This window comes from Salvelinus fontinalis, chromosome 37 (genome assembly GCF_029448725.1).
Source record: "Salvelinus fontinalis isolate EN_2023a chromosome 37, ASM2944872v1, whole genome shotgun sequence".
Lineage (NCBI taxonomy): Eukaryota > Metazoa > Chordata > Actinopteri > Salmoniformes > Salmonidae > Salvelinus > Salvelinus fontinalis.
Window position 1 is genome coordinate 13,341,744 of NC_074701.1, and position 19,836 is coordinate 13,361,579.

A 19,836-nucleotide genomic window follows, 5' to 3' on the forward strand; every position below is an offset into this window, starting at 1 on the left:
GTATTGATACACCATCCAAAGTGTAATTAATAACTTCACCATGCTCAAAAGGGAAGTAACCGTGCTAAGGATTTTTTGGTTTGGCCCGAACGACGCGACAGCTAGCTAGTTTGGGAGCTAGCTAGTTTGCTTGTTAGCTGAGCCAGTCTCCAATCCATATGAAACAAAAATTATGCTAGCAGTTGCAGTACACACTAAATGCTGAATAAATACTAGTTACTGTAGTAAAATGCAAGTTAATAACACAATGAATACAAACCATTTAGTCGCATTTTGCGACCGTTTCACTTGGCTGTGTGAGTTATATTTTTTAATTGGTCGCACTGGTGAAGCTGCACATTCTGCCTGGCCACCTTAACCAAAATATTCTATACTTTTTGGGCAGATAAAACAAAAAAACTTTTAGGAGTTCTCAGAGGCTTAACAATGTTCTTTTGATTATTGCTTGAACAGTCGCTAAGACAATACTTGGTTGTGATAGTTGCAAAATACCTATTTTGGATGCAGCAGTTGTTAGCTAGAATGCTAAACGCTCATTGACTTGCGTTGGTAGCAAAGCTAGCCAAAGAGCCTTGTTACTGGTTGAATAATTTTTTTAAGTATATTGCTGTTGATATGACGATAACAAACATTAATTAAGCGGGACATTCACGAGCCTTACAATCCCATTATAATCCAAAAGTAGTGTGAAATGCACACAAGATAATCTGCATGTAAATGGTGAAGTCTATCTAAATCTATCTATTTGCAGACCACATTTACTACATGCGCCCACTATGTGTCACTTACTACATGCCGTGCCACTGCCCTTGAGGCTGCTAGCTAGGACACCGTCTTTCCACAGTTATTTTAACGCTACGGAGAGGGTAGTGCCCCGTGAGAGTTGGGTTGGCTACACTAGGTAGCTACTTTCCTCGCCGTAACATTAACCGAACTATGGGGGCGGACAACACTGTGTACCAGTGTTCCCTAGCTAGCTAGCAGCCTCCTTCCTCTGTGTTATTTCAGCGGTTGGCATAAAATGTTGGTGCACTACCACCACCTACTGTGCTGGAATGTGGGCCAGAGGCAGTGCTAGCAGCCTCAATGGCAGTGGGTGCATCATGTAGAAAGTGACGCAGTGGGCGCGGCATGTATCAACCAAAGTCTGCAGCTAGACATTATTGTGCAAATGGATGATTTTTTTTGCTGCAGGTCTATGAGAACTCTCCCATGTTTTCCTCCATGCTGGGGAAATTGTGAATAGCGACTCGGCGTATAGATGGATTCAGGTAGAAAAAGAATTGATCACAATTATCAATTGACACTACTGCGATTGGCTAAAATCCGTATGTTTCCAGACGTTGAAGTTATGTTCATTTTAGGTTCTGAATGAAAGGTGGACAGATGCCTTGAGTAGAGTACATTAGAGTAAAGTAGGGCACAATACTTTATTGTATTGTACTGAACTGTACTCTGCCGTCAACTCTTGTGAAACATAGATGTCTATGATTGGTTCAGATTTGGGCTTTTCAAATGATTGGGCCATGTCAAGGCCGGTCCGGACCAAATCTGAACCAATTATGGACATTATGTTTGGGCCAAATATAGGCCTGTCCAGACCGAATGCCTGTGGACACTGAAATAAACTTTATGTATGGGCCAAATCAAGGCTGGTCCCGACCGGATCAAAGCTGAACCAAACATAGACGTCTATGAATGGTTCAGATTTGGTCCGGTCCATGCATGTTGAAATCAATGCCAGTCCCGATTGTGTTTTATTATAAAAAAAATAAAAATGTAAACAAAAGACGGAGTCAGTGCGTGCTTACTGGGGTGTAAACGTACAGTGTCGACCATTTTATTAATGCCGATCCATGTGGTAGGCCTACCGTTTGTAAAACAGGCAGGCTTTATTAGTCCCGATTCCTGTGACTAATCATTTGGGTTATTTAAGCTTTGTATATCAGCAACCTAACTTTAAGTTATCCGGAACCTATTTGCAATGAGAATCAATGTGTTTACACAGCGGGAAATGCAGAACAATTACATTTTTTGCTATGATCATCAACATTTTTTTTTTAAAGGTACGGATACAAACTTGAAACCACTGATTGTAATGACAAAACATTCCATATTGTCCATTTTATTTTGACCTGTCGTGTTTATAGGGTATGATGTTAGTTAACATTTTTTATTTGATAGATCAGAGAAAAGTGCATGATGTAAAAAATATTTGTCATGACATTAACCAGGATTCCATCCAACCTTTTTATGCGAGTAAAGTACATGTTGGATAAAAAAACATGTGACAAAACCAACAGTACAGAAGTTAAAAATATTTTTTTTCGTACATGGGAATTTAAAAATGAGGAGTTTTATGTGCACAACTAGTGAAGTTGATGGAAACATCTCTGGTGGGAAACGTGCATATTTTATTTATGCAAATATTTGCATGAAAACCTGTCGCCATTTAGATGGAAACCTAGCTAATGTCATTCATTTGATCTCCAGCCTGTAGGCTACAGAAGATTCCATATACACTTTCTACCACAGGCTACATGACTTAAGTTAGATGATTTAACGAAACGTTGGTGGAGCGCCGCAGCGGTGCGTCTCTCCAACTGCACCCTGGAGAGGCATGGACAAGCAAAATATTTTCCACCCCTGCTTTTGACAAAGGGGGCCCTGCATCTTGGGCTAGCTGACATCAATGTAATGGCTGTGATCTGAAGAGGTCTCCTGAACATCTCAGATTCTCATCCTCCAAAGAAATTAAGGGTTGTAAAAGACAAACGGAATGCCTCTAAACTCCCAGCTGTGCCAATTAGAGAAGAATCTACTAAATGTCTAGACAACATGGTTACACTCTCCATTTTTCCTTATTAAGTCAATTGAAAAAAAAATGCAGCAATGTAAGAGTTTCATAATCCTTTATTGAAAAATCTATGTAGGCATAATCAACAGAATCACAGTTAGATCTAGGCCCGAGGTGTCAACGTATTATTAAAAATATATCATTATTAAACCCATAAACAAACAGTCAAAGACACCATCATGGGCTTCAGTGGAGAGGAATTAAGATATTGTTCAGGCAATAGACGCTGATTATTCAGGCTTCGAGATGCCAGGCCAATCCATCTCACTCCATTTTCCCTTTGAAAATCTAATTTCATGTTCTGAGGGGGCAGGAGGAGATGTTTTGGGTTGAGGCTGCTGTCGATGTGGGAGGGGGGGTGCAGAGGAGTATTTCTCTCCACTCATACAGGAGTTCTGAAGGCAAAGTTCATATTTTGCGGGGGAGTATTTAAAGAATACACAGTACCAGTCAAAAGTTTGGACACACCTACTCATTCAAGGGTTTCCTTATTTTTACTATTTTCTACATTGTAGAATAATAGTGAAGACATCAAAACTATGAAATAACACATATGGAATAATGTAGTAACCAAAAAATATATTTGATATTTGATATTCTTCAAAGTAGCCACCCTTTGCCTTGACAGCTTTGCACACTTTTGGCATTTTCTCAAGCACCTTCGTGAGGTAGTCACCTGGAATGCATTTCAATTAACAGGTGTGCCTTGTTAAAAGTTAAGGAATTAAATTCCATATTAACGTGATTGAGCCAATCAGTTGTGTTGTGACAAGGTAGGGGTGGTATACAGAAGCCCTATTTGGTAAAAGACCAAGTCCATATTATGGCAAGAAACTCTCAAATAAGGAAAGAGAAATGACAGTCCATCATTACTTTAAGACATGAAGATCAGTCAATCTGGAAAATTTCAAGAACTTTCTTCAAGTGCAGTCGCAAAACCCATCTTGCGCTATGATGAAACTAGCTCTCATGAGGATCGCCACAGGAAAGACGCAGAGTCATCTCTGCTGCAGGGGATAAGTTCATTAGAGTTACCAGCACAAATAACTGCTTTACAGAGTTCAAGTAACAGACACATCTCAACATCAACTGTTCAGGGGAGACTACGTGAATCAGGCATTCATGGTCAAATTTCTGTAAAGAAACCACTACTAAAGGACACCAATGAGAAGAAGAGACTTGCTTGGGCCAAGAAACACGAGCAATGTATATTAGACCGGTGGAAATCTGGCCTTTGGTCTGATGAGTCCATATTTGAGATTTTTGATTCCAACCGCCGTGTCTTTGTGAGACGCAGAGAAGGTGAACGGATGATCTCTGCATGTGTGGTTCCCACTGTGAAGCATAGGGGTGGTGGTGTGATGGTGCTTTGCTGGTGACACCGTCAGTGATTTATTTAGAATTCAAGGCACACTTAACCAGCATGGTCACCACAGCATTCTACAGCGATACGCCATACGATCTGGTTCGAGCTTAGTGGGATTATGATTTGTTTTTCAACAGGACAATGACCCAACACACCTCCAGGCTGTGTAAGGGCTATTTTACCAAGAAGGAGATTGATGGAGTGCTGCATCAGATGACCTGGCCTCCATAGTCACCCGTTGGACCGCAGAGTGAAGGTAAAGCAGCCAATTAAGTGCTCAGCATATGTGGGAACTCCAAGACTGTCGGAAAAGCATTCTTCATGAAGCTGGTTGAGAGAATGCCAAGAGTGTGCAAAGCTGTCATCAAGGCAAAGGGTGGCTACTTTGAAGAATCTCAAATATATCTTGATTTGTTTAACGCTTTTTTGGTTACTACATGATTCCATGTGTGTTATTTCTACAATGTAGAAAATAGTAAAAATAAAGAAAAACCCTTGAATGAGTAGGTGTCCAAACTTTTTACTGGTACTGTATATATACATAATTGTTTTAATTTCGATTTATCAGGGGGGACCCTCAGCCCCACCTACCTCCCACAGCTATGGGGAGCGCACAAAAATAGCATATTCTAATCTTTCTTTCAGAAACTTTCCATTCCAGCAGCGACAACATCTGAAACATACTGGAACCCTCTCAGGCTGAAAAAACTAGGAGAGATGGTGGTGTCATCAAGGTTTGGGCCATATATCTTATTAATTAGAATTAATCTTTTAGCGCTATATTCCAAATGCCTGTATCGCAAGAATCAAGGTTTTTATATATTTTTATGAGCGTTCTGTCTTTTTGGTCTCGTCTCCTTCGCTCCGTCTTTGCTGTGTGCACTGTGCACCTTCCCACTTGCACACAGACAGCAAGCCCCTCCCGCTGCCACTCACAACAACAATGACAGAAGATCACTTCTTCCTCTCTGACAAAAAGCAGTTTAAACTCTCCATTTGCATTTGAGGCTTGGTCCAAAAGAATCGGTCATATGGACATCGAACCGCTTGAGACATTATTTTAATGTAATAGATGAGAATTTTCTAACGATACCCTTTGTGTCTCAACTCCCAAAATGTAGAACAGAGCAGACCCTACTACAACTCGAGGATCAATTAACATGATTTTGGAAAAAATAATTTTAGCCAAAGACTGTCATGTGCTAGCTGTCTAGTTTGTGTTTTATAAACGAGCAATGAGCATAAAAACACACATTTAGATAAGTAATTGGCCATTCATAACAGTGAAAATGTTCTTTCTACCTTGTTAGCAAGCAAATGGATCCAAGTTGGCTAGACTTTAAATTTAAAAGATTAGTTGGCTACTCACTAGCATGTGGGCTTGTGCTTGAGAGATTGTTAATGAGACCTGTGTTCATTTTCTATAATGCCTGCTCCTAGAAATTGGTCGTTATTATTGGATGTGCATTGTGAATCGTTGTGGTTATTACATTTGTAACCAAAACATTATTTTCATAAACCAACTTCAAAGCCAAATGAGTTATTACAAAAAAAGCTGGTTAAACAATTTTGCTAAAAAACATTATTAGTCAATTATATTTACTTATAATGCCCTTTCTACATCAGCAGATGTCACTAAGTGCTTATACAGAAACCGATCCTAAAACGCCAAACAGCATGCAAAGTAGATGTAGAAGCATGGTGGCTAGGAAGAACTCCCTAGAAAGGCAGGAACCTAGGAAGAAACCTAGAGAGGAACCGGGCTCTGAGGGGTGGCCAGTCCGGGTGGAAATTATAAGAGTACATGGCCATTAAGGTCAGATAGTTCTTCAAGATGTTGAAACGTTCATAGATGACCAGCAAGGTCAAATAATAATCACAATGGTTGTAGAGGGTGCAACAGGTCAGCACCTCAAGAGGAAATGTCATTTGGCTTTTCATAACTGAGAATTCAGAGGTCGAGACAGCAGGTGCAAAAGAGAGGGAGGAAGAGAGGGGAGAGAGAGAGAGGGAGAGAGAGGGTTGAAAACAGCAGGTCCGGGACAAGGTAGCACGTCCGGTGAACAGGTCAGGGTTCCAAAGCTGCAGGCAGAACAGTTGAAACTGGGGCAGCAGCACGACAAAGTGGCACGTCTGGTGAACAGGTCAGGGTTCCATATTAGTGGGTCTTATGGTTGTGGAAGGCCTATATTTTGCCTAGATATAATTTTACATGCAGTGTATTGATCTTTAAATTGCGCAACAAAGCTTAGTTGGGAAAAAAATACAAATAAAGAGATACACTACATGACCAAAAGTGACTGCTCATTGAACATCTCATTCATCATCATCACAGCTAAGTGGGGAGTTGGTCCCCACTTAGCTGCTATAACAGCCTCCACTCTTCTGGGAAGGATTTCTACTAGATATAACATTGCTGCAGGGACTGGCTTCCATTCAGCCACAAGAGCATTAGTGAGGTTGGGCACTGATGTTAGGCGATTAGGCCTGGCTCGCAGTCGACATTCCAATTCATCCCGAAGGTTGAAGTCAGGGCTCTGTGCAGGCCAGTCAAGTTCTTCCACACTGATCTCGACGAACCATTTCTTTATGGACCTTGCTTTGTGGACAGGGCAATGTCATGCTGAAAGAGGAAAGGGCCTTCCCCAAACTGTTGGCACAAAGATGGAAGCACAGAATGGTCTAGCATGTCATTGTATGCTATAGCATTAAGATTTTCCTTCACTGGAACTAAGGGGTCTATCACGAACCATGAAAAACAGCCCCAGACCATTATTCCTCCTCCACCAAACTTTACAGTTGGCACTATGCATTGAGGCAGGTGGTGTTCTCCTGGCATCTGCCAAACCCAGTTGGTGAAGCATGATTCATCAATCCAGAGAACGTGTTTCCACTGCTGCAGAGTCCAATTGCGGCGAGCTTTACACCACTCCTGACGATGCTTGGTATGGCGCATGGTTATCTTAGGCATATATGCGGCTGCTCTGCCATGGAAACCCACTTCATGAAGCTCCAGATGAACAGTTCTTGTGCTGACGCTTCCAGAGGCAGTTTGTAATTCGGTAGTGAGTGTTGCACTTGCAACCGAGGACAAACGCTTCAGCACTCGGGAGTCCCGTTCTGCGAGCTTGTGTGGCCTACCACTTCGCGGCTGAGCCGCTGTTGTTCCTAGACGTTCCCAATCCACAATAACAGCACTTAGTTAACCGGGGCAGCTTTAGCACGGCAGAAATTTGACGGACTGACTGGTTGGAAAGGTGGCATCCTATGATGGTGCCACGTTGAAAGTCACTGAGCTCTTCATTCTACGGCCAATGTTTGTCTATGGAGATTGCATGGCGGTGTGCTCGAATTTATGAAATAGCCGAATCCACTAATTGGGGGTGTCCACATACTTTTGTATATATAGTGTAATGTATATATCGTGAATTGCCCATAGCTTTGAAAAAATCTGGTAAGGTCGGTAGTTGAGCAGTTAAGGTCAGAAGTTGTCAATTGATGTCAATTGGTCAGGACACATGAGGCTCTGCACCCATTACAGTAAATGATTAGCTACCCTTTCGTCACAACCTTTGTTAACCACTTCTCTGCAATTACGCTTTTATAAACATCTAGCAAGCCTACTCTTTTCAATCTGACTGAACTGTGGACGAAGCAAAACTCATGTTCTCACACCAGATCTAATACTCAGCGCCATAAACTAACAAGACACGTATTGTGGTCTAATATCCCTCCAGCACTATAAATACACACTGCAGGATATTATATCATATGATTCACTTAGCCTCCCCATTACTGAGAATCAGTCATGTGATCTGGGCCTAAATATAAACCAACCGCTTTTCCCACTGGTTATTTCTGTTGTATCTGAAATGCACTATAACATTCTTACGTGTTAACCAGAAAAGCGCAATTATCTCAGCTTTACCGAGGCACTGCTCTCTGATTTTTTAACGGAGTGTTAGCAGTGGGCCCACCTATGGTAGCAACGTTCGAAATCCTAATAGTCATTCAGGGTTCCAAGCCGACGGCAAAGCAGCTAAACCTAGATCAGGGCCAAGCTCGAGGACACATATTTTCTTCCCATTTCATTCCATCCTTTTTCTATCTTTAGTAGTGTAAATATGCCAGCTAACTGGGGTCTGGGTGCACTTGTAATGAGACAAGATTGCGACGGCCTGAGCTAATGAGCTGTCAGGGGACTACAGTGAAAAAGACTGAAGACAGAAGCAAGCCAGAGCTAGGTACAGTGCCCAGCCAGAGAGGTCAAACAGCAGAGCCCATATCCAGAGTACTGTACCAAAGTGGGGCAAAAAGAGAAAAGCCCCATGACAAAACACGCAGCCGCTGTTTCCCACTGCACCTCTCCAAAGTATAGGACATAGCCTTCTATATGACATGGATTGGTAGTGGGTGAAGAAAATGACATCCAGGCCAGATGGTATTCATATGACGCTTTAAGCACTAGCAGTTGTCTCTTTAGAGAAGGGAGGGCATTTGTTGCCAACCTGGGTGTCTTGGTGGAGGAAGGTGCCCTTATGTCCTCTGTCTAGAGTTCAGCAGGGAGGGAGTGGTATACAGTGTAGCTATGGGAAAGTTATCTCCTCTGATGACCCTCCAACCTCACAGCCATTATGTGATCCTGATTAAATCACTGCACCAGTGCAAAACTTGTCAGTCATGGTGATGGCTGGATGGGGTTAGACTACAAGTGGTTCGGCTTGCTCTGGTATTACAAATGTTTAGGTCAGGATATCACAGAGAAACCACCCACACGGGCTGAAACGGCAGAGGCCTACAACTAAATATGTGTATGTGACCAATAAAATGTGATTTGAGAGGGGTTAACTTACCAGACACAAATGTACTGTACAATAGCAAGGCCAAATGTGAATAAATAAAACAAAGTAGGTGTGCAAGACATTCACAAACGTAAATAATGATTAACATTTAACCTTTACATTTGAAGCACTCCAGGAAATACATGTTTGCCTTTCAACATCTTAACCAGGGTTGTCTCACAATGAATGTTTGACTTTGCCTCTGGACCTTTGCAGATTATGAATGTTTGATGTTCGAATCCAGAGAACTTGGACGAACAGAAAAAGTATGGTGAAAGATTCACCTGCAGCTGAATGCTTGTTTGAACAACCCACACACCTTTCTTTATTGAGACCTTAGGACCGTGATCCATCAACATGGAGTGAATGAGTGTGTCGGTTCCAGGGAACCTGGATCTACTGATAGTGATATGCTGGGCTGGCAGTGGAAGGAGAAGTATGCTGTTCAATGAGCACAACCCACTAACATATTTTCCATCTGTATGTCGTTATCAACTAACTAATTTCGAAACAGGTTTCAGTTGAGGGGTAAAAATATTCCCAAACTTACGAGCTGAAATATAATAAGGAGCCAGAGAAATCAGCACTTAGTAGTACCTCGATAAAGCTTACAAGCTTAAATAACTCAAGATCTAACATGGTTGACTACCTCCTCAACCCCTGGGAACAGGACCTAGCAAAGCTGCAGCTGGCTCAAAACAGAGCAACACGGCTTGCCCTTAACTGCAAATACAAAACTAACATCAACAACATGCTTGCCAGTCTTTCCTGGTTGAGGGTTGACGAGAGATTAACTACTTTTCTTCTAGTTTTTATGAGAAAATTCCAGATTGTCTGCATAAACAAATTCAATTCAGCTCAGACACGCATACATAACCCACAAGATATGCCACCAGGGGTCTCTTCAAAGTCCCCAAGTCAAAAACAAATTCACGACAATGTACAGTATTATACAGAGCTATCGCATGGAACTCCCTTCCATCTCCAATTACTCACACAAACAGCAAAATGAGCTTTAAAAAAAAGATGAAACATCTCATAGAACAGCGTGGACTGTGAGGGGACACACACACAAACACACACAGAAACACTAAGACACAACAACAAAAAAATGGTTATATTGTTTGCATATTGCTGGATAAAAAAAAAAAAAGTGTGTGACTGTCCTTGTCTATCAGAGTTTTGTTACTAGTAATATTTTCAATTTGTTGGGGGCCCCAGGAAGAATAGATGCTGCCACTACAAAAGCAAAATAGTCATCGACAGACACAGAGGTACCTGGGTCGTTCCACAAAATGAGTTCCTTTTGCATCCCTTTTCTATTTTAAGTATAGATTGTGCACAAATATTGTATTTAAAAAGCCTGCCCTGTTACATTAAATGAAGTGCCCTGCAACATGTATTTCATTTTCCATGTAGTCTATCACATTTTTATATAAAGACTTGCTAAAGTGCCAAAATGAATCATTTTGACATGTCCCTCTGTGCACCCTCTGTGACTTCTAGGAAGATTTTAACCCACTTAACCTCAACATTTCTCCACGTTTTCACCATCATTGTATAGCCCTAGTTAATATGTTGCTTTGACATTGTAATGTCTGTCGACTATTATTTATGTAGCACTTTACACTCATTGACGTATACGGTTTCAAAATGGCAGATTTGGACACAAATACACACCTAAACTGGAACGCAGAAGTTGCTCCCATCCCTCCCGCTAAATTGGGGAGCTTTTGCCAATATTTTGTTGTCTGAGTGAGGGAAATGCTGTAAGTTACCAAGACTCAACATATCTTGAAAAATTTGGCGTTGAGGATTATAATAAATACCGATTTGAAGTCATACAAGCAAGCCAAACACCAGTGAATCCAAATGTGCACTTTACATTTCCATATCGTAAAACTAATGTTATATACAGTGTCAACGTTTATGATCACTATGTTTGATGTACAGTTACAGGATGACATGGTGTTATACCCTGGGTTTAGGGCCGGGACAACACCAGTATCGCAAATGAAAACACGAAGCAGACCTCACTCTTTGGTCCTTTAAAAACCTGTATATAAAATATTGTGTGCTGTAGCTTGGAAAATAAATAAATGTGACTCTGGATGACAATATAATGATGTTTGTTTGTAACATTAGGGCTGTTTCCCTAAAGAAGTGAAATTCCGCTTTGTGTTTTGTTTACTTGCTACGATACTAACGAGTATTGCGATGTTGGTACCGTAAGGGCGCTACCTGAATTTGTCCTGAAAAGAATTGGCCTATTTGTTGTATTGTGAAGAAAATGTGCCAGATGCAGGGCTGTGTTCCAAACAAAATAACTACAAGTGTGCTTGTGTAAAGGATGTCACGCTGCTTGCTTATTAGCGAGTAGGGCTGGGCAATATCAAATAAATGTGATTCATTTGAATTGATGTTTTTTCACAATATTCCATTTTTTAATGTGTCAACTGCTCAAATTGTGTGCAGGGCAGACACTACTAAAACGGGAGTATCAATGAACATTGATTCTGGAAAAATGTATGGTCAATTTGTCGCACAGCATTTTTGCCAAAGACTGTTAAACTAGCTGTAAGGTCTGTGTTTAATAAATGTGCAATAAGCATAAACCACAATTATATAAGGAACTGGCAACTCGTTCTCATTCTGAGAAATAAGGTAACTCTGTCACGTTCAACCCTGTTACTTTATTTGGCACTAAATATAGTCTTTTATTTTTTACCTCGAGATAGGAAACTTTTTTTTATGAAGTTGGACATTTTCTCTTTTTGACAGAATGTAAAACTGTTAAAAAATATATTTTTTACCAAGTTACACTACTCAAAGGGCACCCAATTGGTGGAACAACCCATCTACGGTACCATAGCATTATGTGAAAGGAAAAGACCTTATGCCTAAATCAGCTGATTTGATTTCCATGCTTTGGACCAATCAAGTATATCAGTCCTCCTCACATACTCCTAGCTCACCCTAGTCTATCTGGCCTTACATTCCACATACAACAAGTGAAAGGGAAAACATCATTACACCTAATGTTAGATCTTGTTGAATAGACCACGGCCTATGTCATCAAAACTTGCTATCTCAACACAAAGTATGCATTTGTTTCATGTGTGTAATTATAAAACAAACGGAGGGAGTCCATGCCCAAATGCAACGTCTGGAGTCTGTACACATCTCATCATAAGGTTGGCTGTCAAGAAAATACTACCAAAACATGATCCTTCTCACACTGCACCCATGCAGGGAGATACATGTTGCTCATCTGAATGTATGTGGAATTTTAGCATATGGACAAACATTGATACAACAACAAAAAAATATTGGCCTAGATATTGGCCTCATCTCTATATATTATTTTGTTTGAAAAGAGTGGACTTCTATGAGAACCTAAAGGCCTAGGTGAACGTCAAAAAAAGGCACCGTACAGTAGGCTACTAAAAGAAATCTACACCTCCTCTACTTGGTAGCTGTCACAATAATGTTTTACTACTACAGCAAACTGCAAGACAGAGAACAATCCATGTAACCTATCCGCAACGTCCAAACCAGGAGGTCCAATTAATAGTTGTTTCCCCAAATCACGGTTTCTACAATGATAGACACTACAAGCATTATCAACATTGCTGGCTAGAGGCCCACGCTGTGGTTATGCTCACACGTGAAGTAAGGTGTTTACGACGCTACGATAAAGACTACTGCCATATCATGGGCGCAGTGAAATCAATTGAAAGCGGCATTGGTGGATACATTGTAACCAAAAGAACATGAAAACAATCACAATAGTTGCGAAGAAACATTGTAACAGACTGTCGCAGGCAAATCAACTTACATCTTCAAAGAGTGATCCAACGTTGGCTGTCACGAGCAGTATTCCCGAGCCTGCTGTCAGCTTCCCCGCCATAATTCTTTCAGAATCAAAAATGTAGCGGACTTTGACTGTTCGGAATTGAAAGTAGCAAAAGTCGTTAAAGGTTTCACGAGGCTGGTTCAGTTAAAATATTGAGGAATTGTGACTGCAGCCAGGTTTGTGACCGTTCGGCTCGCTCATACTAGCAAGGCTCGTGCATCTAGTTGCTTGCTGACGGTCTTGCTGCTCTGTAGATGTTTTGGCTACTTTTTCACATTTACTGCCATCACCAATGTTTCCGTTTTAATCCATAGCGACTACTGGGCTCTGGTTCATTCCAACAGTGAGTGTTTAATTCCCTGTCTTTTGCAGTGAAAAAGTCTACCTCGTAAACCGCGACTCCGTAAGGACCATTGCCTTTGATTGTTTAGAGATGATAGGCTGGAGTCTTTCACTGTCCTGACGTCACCAAGCGAATGGAAAGACGGAGCTGTTTTAAAAGGGCAACGCATTACTAGAAAAGCCACGGAAGACTGCCTCGGAGCCCTTACTTAGGCCACTTTACTTGTTGTTGCTTAAAAAAAAATATATATATATATACGCAAAATTGTGCAATATAACTGTCCTGCCTAAACAATTTCATTCACTGTGAATGCAGCTTCTGACATATAACAATGTCATAACAACTAAAATATAGACAGATTATTACTGACCTTTCTTTGGTAGTGACACAGATGATACACGATAGAAAACTTTGCTGGTCAGCTAATTAGCAAGATGAAAGTATTATAGTGAGAGTACTGTTGTCAATAGCGTACCTAAACCTGGGTTGTAGGAGACGTTGCAAGCAAACAGTGTTGCAGCTGCAGTGTGCTTGAGTCAGTGCAGGAGATAAGAATGGCCTACATTATTTTTAATTGCAGATGACACTATCTATTAACTGTTATTTTCTAAACCACTAGTTATTATTAAACTTGTAATATATCAATTGTTCATCTTCTCATTTCCATTTAGGCCTACATGTTTGTCATTGAGTAGGCTATACCTACATTTCCACAAGCTGGGAAGTTGAAATGTTTACTTCTTTAAGAGAACAGCGTCTCCCATGCCATTTGCTTGTGTGAAGTTGGTGAGGCCCACAAATTAGTTTGTTTTCTTTTTCTAAATTTAGCATCTGAGTGGTTAGAGGCCTTTTTATATTTTATCGTCATTCATTTTTTAGATGTGTTCTCAATGCTCATTAAAAATGTACCTCAAGGGCCTCCCGAGTGGCCTAACGGTCTAAGGCACTGCATCGCAGTTCTAGAGGCGTCACTACAGTATAATAAATCTAAATAAATAATGAAAATGTACCTCAAATACAACAAGTTTGCAAAGGCCTTACAACCTTCACCCTCCGAAATGGCCCGGGACATACAAGTCCTTTGCTGTAGTCCCATAAGAGTTTCCTCTTCTGTGCCATATCCTCCCCTAATGGTCTGGAGGGAAAAGTGAGGTCAAAAATGGACCCACTGAATTAGTACTCGGCGGGTAAGAGGTCAGAACATACAAGAACCAATCAGGCGGGTCTTATTTTGTGAGAAGATGTCAAGATGGTAGAGGCGTGAGCCCAAAAGAAAAGATGAGCAAATACGGGGACACAGTGGAAGTCCCTAAATGTTTTGGAGTGTTGCCACCTTAGGAGGTAGTGGGGGAGTACACGTGGCTCATTAAGATTTTGTGGAGAGAGCAAGGAGATTATCGCTATAACAAGTTATTCAAATTGCTCACAGCTGTGTCTGGCAGTATGCGTGTGTGTGTGTCTGTTTGTCTGTGTGTCTGTGGCTGTGTGTGTTTAGGGAGGGGATATTGGGTGCCAGGCCCTTCCGTTGTAGACCGGCCGCTGCGGAATGGGGTGGTGTACACGATCTCCGGCTGCTTTGCATGTGTTGGTGCTGGCATGACACACCAGGTGTGACCGGCCGCTGGCCTCTCAACCACAGACATGAGGAGGGTAATAACATTCCAGTGCTATCCTGCTGCTCTCAGTCAGAGCTGGTTGTTGTGGGTGTGCTGTAGCCTATCAAGTACTTTGCAAATCATTCTTCATTTAATTTGTGTTTCTATTTGTTCCAGTAAGTGATTACTGTTTTAGATGTTCCTACTTTTGCTTGTGGGAATAGTGCAGAACGTGACAATGTAGCCTGTGCTCTTTCATGGTTCTCACAGATATGATATTGATATCTTTATTCATTTGAAACAAAGTACTCGTCCAGTTGTTGAAACTGGGGGGTACTCTAGTGTAATGTCCTTGATCAGACTGACTGATGTTTATCATTAAGTTAGCAACATTTTGTCAGCAACTCGGCATACTTGCTACAATCCCGCTGCGGTCGGGTGATTAAGAGGTAACAGGCTTGTGTAGATAAGAGACCATTAACAGTGCGAGGGAGAATAAAAGAGGAGGCAGTGAGGAGGAGAGAAGGAGGAGAGGAAAATAAAGTTGGTGTGTTGTTATTTACATTAGCCGGGGGGGGGGGGGTTGTCTTTGCCAAGCCTACAGTAGCCCTATCCTCGTACTGTGTTATTCAAACAGAGATGGCGAAAGCAAGTGCAAATGTCTCTTAAAAGTACAGTATAAATATGTGAGTAGGTTTGCATAGAACATGATGATAACAGTTCAGGTAATGTGTTTCACAAGGTCCACTAAATACTACACTGTTTGCACTGGACAGGATATCCCACAAGGGTTGTTGTTTGCATGTGTGTGTGTGTGTGTATGTTTTATTCATTTTGCTGATAAAGGACTCCAACGTCCAACTGGCTCAAGCCCCTCCCTCTCCACTCGGGGTAATGGAACAAATGATGTAGGAATTCCAGTCCGTGAGCAAATATGTGCACTTTGACCCCTATCCCTCCACTGCTCAAATTCACTCGCGTAGAAAAACATGGAAATAAAACAAATAAAAAAATGTCAAGCTCTAAAGAGCTGTGATTCAGCAACTTTAAAACTGTGACAACAATGTCTCAACTTGATGTTTATGTTCCTATGGTGTTCACTGTTTCACTTCCTATTCCCAAGACGTAACTTTTACAATTTTTGGGAATGTCGTCCAACATAGAAACTGTTTAAAGTCTCTGTGGCTAATTAAGACGGTGTAGCTCATTTATCAACTTAGAATTCTACATTACAATTTACATTATGGCAGGGTTTCCCAAACTCGGTCCTCGGGACCCCAAGGAGTGTACGTTTTGGTTTTTGACCTAGCACTACACAGCTGATTCAAATAATAACCTAATCATCAAGCATTGATCATTTGAATCAGCTGTGTAGTGCTAGGGCAAAAACCAAAACGTGCACTCCTTGGGGTCCCGAGGACCGAGTTTGGGAAACTCTACATCAGGATATACCTTTTTCGGCATGCAATGCATTTGTAAGTCATTTATTTACAGTTTATAGTTTCTGTAAATCAGTTATAAACAGTTATAGCTCTCTGGTTGAAATGTAGTGTTTTGTGTGATGCAATGTTTAATGGGTGGTGATCATTGCTAACGTTCACTTCCCAGGATATTAGGTGGTTGACCTGACATGTGCTGTTTCGTTTCTTCTTGTCCATCTGTAATGCTTTGTCTAGAATCTGGAGTATGTCTTTCTGTGACTGACGGGATGCTATCCTTTTGTCAATCACATCACATGTTGATTTTGGAGAATCGGTCTGTCTCTCACTCCACACATAGTTGTTGAAGTGGATCTATGACTTAGGCTACATTAAAGCTATTCATGTCTTTTTCCTATACACAATGCACACAGGTCAGCACGTGTCCTCTAAGCTACTAGGGAGGTCCCAGTACTGATCTGGAACCTGGAAAGGGGCCCAACCCCCCTCCACACACAGCATGGCCACAAAGTGCCGGGGGCGGCAATTAACCCCCTCCATGGTTTCAATTTGAGCAGTTCGCAAAGTCTACCTTCCCTGCCATCACTGTACCCTTAAATGTATTACACATTTCTGCTACTCCTTTTCTTGGCCTGGGTGGATCCCACTGTGAGGCCGACCTTTTTTGACGCTCCCCCAGGAAAGGTCTAATATCCTCTCTTCTAATTTACCCTCTCTCACCATTTAATTTGGACCGCTGTACTCTTGTGGGACAAAATGTCAGTTATTTTCCCAAAAGAGGCTGGTGGACTAAATCTGGTTAACTCTAGAAGGACTGACCGATGAGATGTTCTTCCTTCTTTCAAGTGGTTACTGTACTTATTTTATATTTTCACTAATTAAACAAGATTTGACAAATGAAAGCAAGGGCTCCACCACTTTGCTTTCAACTGTCCAGTTATTTCTAATAGGAGAATTCTTAGAGGAAGAGAGAAAGAAAGGCTGTATTTTCAGAATTCGAACGGGGCCCTTATGTAACGGTCCTGACCTGTTTTCTGTTGTTTTTGTATGTGTTTATGGTCAGGGCGTGTGTTTTGGGTGGGCAGTCTATGTTTTCTGTTTCTATGTTGGTTTTGGGTTGCCTGGTATGGCTCTTAATTAGAGGCAGGTGTTTTGCGTTTTCCTCTAATTAAGAGTCATATTTAGGTAGGGTGTTCTCACTGTTTGTTTGTGGGTGATTGTCTTCCGTATCTGTGTTATGTCTTGCACCATACGGGACTGTTCGGTTGTTCGTTTCGTTTCGATGTAGTCTGTTCCTGTCCGTGAGTTTTACGTTTTAGTTAAGTAAGTTCATGTTCAGGTTTTTTCGTCTACGTCGTTTTCTTGTTTTGTAATTTTGAAAGTGTTTTGTTTTTCGTGTTGCCATCGTCGTGTTTAAATAAAAGATGGCTTATTTCCCGAATGCTGCATTTTGGTCTGATGATCCTTCTCTCCTCTCCTCGTCCGAGGAAGAGGAGAACGACAGCCCTTACACCTTATCTAAACCAATGCAGGAAAATGTGGAAAGTTTTAACTCTCTTGAAATCAGGAGTTTATATCCTGCACCTGAAGTTGCAAACCTTTCCTTGTAATTGTAAATTATAAATACTCCCTCATTTGTGCTACAGAGGTAATAAGTGGGACCACAAATAACTTGAAATGTGCTAACAACTATTTGGGGTGGGAATTGTTCAAAAATCTAACTGTACAAGAGATGCTTCACCAAACAATGTACAAATAACCTCACACTTAGTATGCTTTCATTAGCATACAGTCAATCTCACACTGTCATTCCCGCCCTAGAGAAATGTCAACCATTTTAGAAACAGCCGCCCTACTAACAACACAGAGAGCAGAGGGCATTCAAACCAAGACCACCCCCTTCCCACTCTCTTATTTATTTCCCCCTTCATTCAAAACCATAACTTCTGCCCTTCTCCTCCACAATCCAGAATCCAAGTAATGAGGTCTGTTCTAAATATACTCTGCAGAATTTTGCCTTTTTTTATTGCTGGTCTAGCTAAGGGATCCTGAAGGTGTTGAAAACTGGCCTGTGTAGCTAGGTAACCGGCATTGCCAAACCCGAAACAAACCCCTCTCTGTGCTCTACTCTGGCCCCTTACGTAAATGCCCTACAGAGTTAGACTTAATTGACATCAACTCTTGGCCTTGACCAGACTCAAAATGATGGGATTGTTCCACCTTGTGACCGACATGTGTTTATGCTGCAGCTCGTTTTAGTCAATCATAGAACCAACCCTGTTCATCTCAGTCTTTGGCTGTGCTCTCTACTTCTGTTCTTTATTCCTTTGGCATGTGTAGCAGAAATGAGTTCTGGCAGATAAAGCATTATTTCTTTATAGGCCTACAGTCAATACCAAACTAGATAACGATAAGAAGGACAACATTTGATTTGAGTCTTTTCTGTTACAAACATCCTTTCACAGGACACTGTCTATTTCACTGACTTGTTATACATTTAACTGCTATGATAAACAAGCTGAATTTGTTGAAAAAGACAGTGTGACATGAATGTCAAATCATGGCCAATCATGTAAAATACTGGTCCATTACATTAGTGTGTTAATTGCGTCAATTGATGCACTCAATGGCTGTGTCTGAAAACAATTAAATCCTTGCTTCCTTCATCCTTGTTTCCTCAATCCTCTCAAAGCTTTTTAGGAGGAGGTCAGATCCTCTCCTCCAATGAGTTTTGAGAGGAATTAAGAATACCAGGATGGGGGAAGCAAAGATTTGACAGCTAGTAACATTTTCAGACACAGTCAATGAAAAATGGCATCATTGTAATAACCATGGTGCTCCAGAAGATGGCAGTAATGATTAACACAAACAACATACTGTTGTCCACCAACTACAACCATTGTCCACCAACTACAACCATTGTCCACCAACTACAAATATAACATTGTCCACCAACTACAACTATTGTCCACCAACTACAACCATTGTCCACCAACTACAACCACTGTCCACCAACTACAAATATAACGTTGGCCACCAACTACTTGTGTGTGTGTGTGCGTGCGTGTGTGTGTGTGTGTTACAAATGTCCTGTGTGATTCAGTTGGTAGAACATGGCACTTGCAACACCAGGGTTGTGTGTTTGATTTCCACAGGACCAGTATGAGAAATATACAGTAGCAGTCAAACGTTTGGACGCACCTACTCATTCAAGTGTTTTTCTTTATTTTACTATTTTCTACATTGCAAAATAATAGCGAAGACATCAAAACTATGAAATAACACATATGGAATCATGTAGTAACCAAAAAAGTGTTACATTTTCTTTTTTTAGATTCTTAAAAAAAGCCACCATTTTCCTTGATGACAGCTTTGCACACTCGTAACATTTTCTCAACCAGCTTCATGAGGTAGTCACCTGGAACGCATTTAAATTAACAGGTGTGCTTCGTTAAAAGTTAACTTGTGGAAATCCTTTCCTTCTTAATGCGTTTGAGCAAATCAGTTGTGTTGTGACAAGGTAGGGGTGGTATACAGAA

General features: G+C 41.2%; 1 protein-coding gene across 2 annotated transcripts in view; it reads right to left on the reverse strand.

The window, feature by feature from the left end:
- Positions 1–13,365, reverse strand: part of LOC129836166 (inositol polyphosphate-5-phosphatase A-like) — a 266,559-nt gene extending 253,194 nt beyond the window's left edge. For both annotated transcript variants that reach the window (XM_055902012.1, XM_055902011.1), the window contains exon 1: positions 12,903–13,365. In XM_055902012.1, the coding sequence (XP_055757987.1) occupies positions 12,903–12,974 (72 nt within the window). In that variant the 5' untranslated portion in view covers positions 12,975–13,365. The remainder of the gene's footprint in view (positions 1–12,902) is intronic.
- Between the last annotated feature and the right edge of the window lie 6,471 nt (positions 13,366–19,836).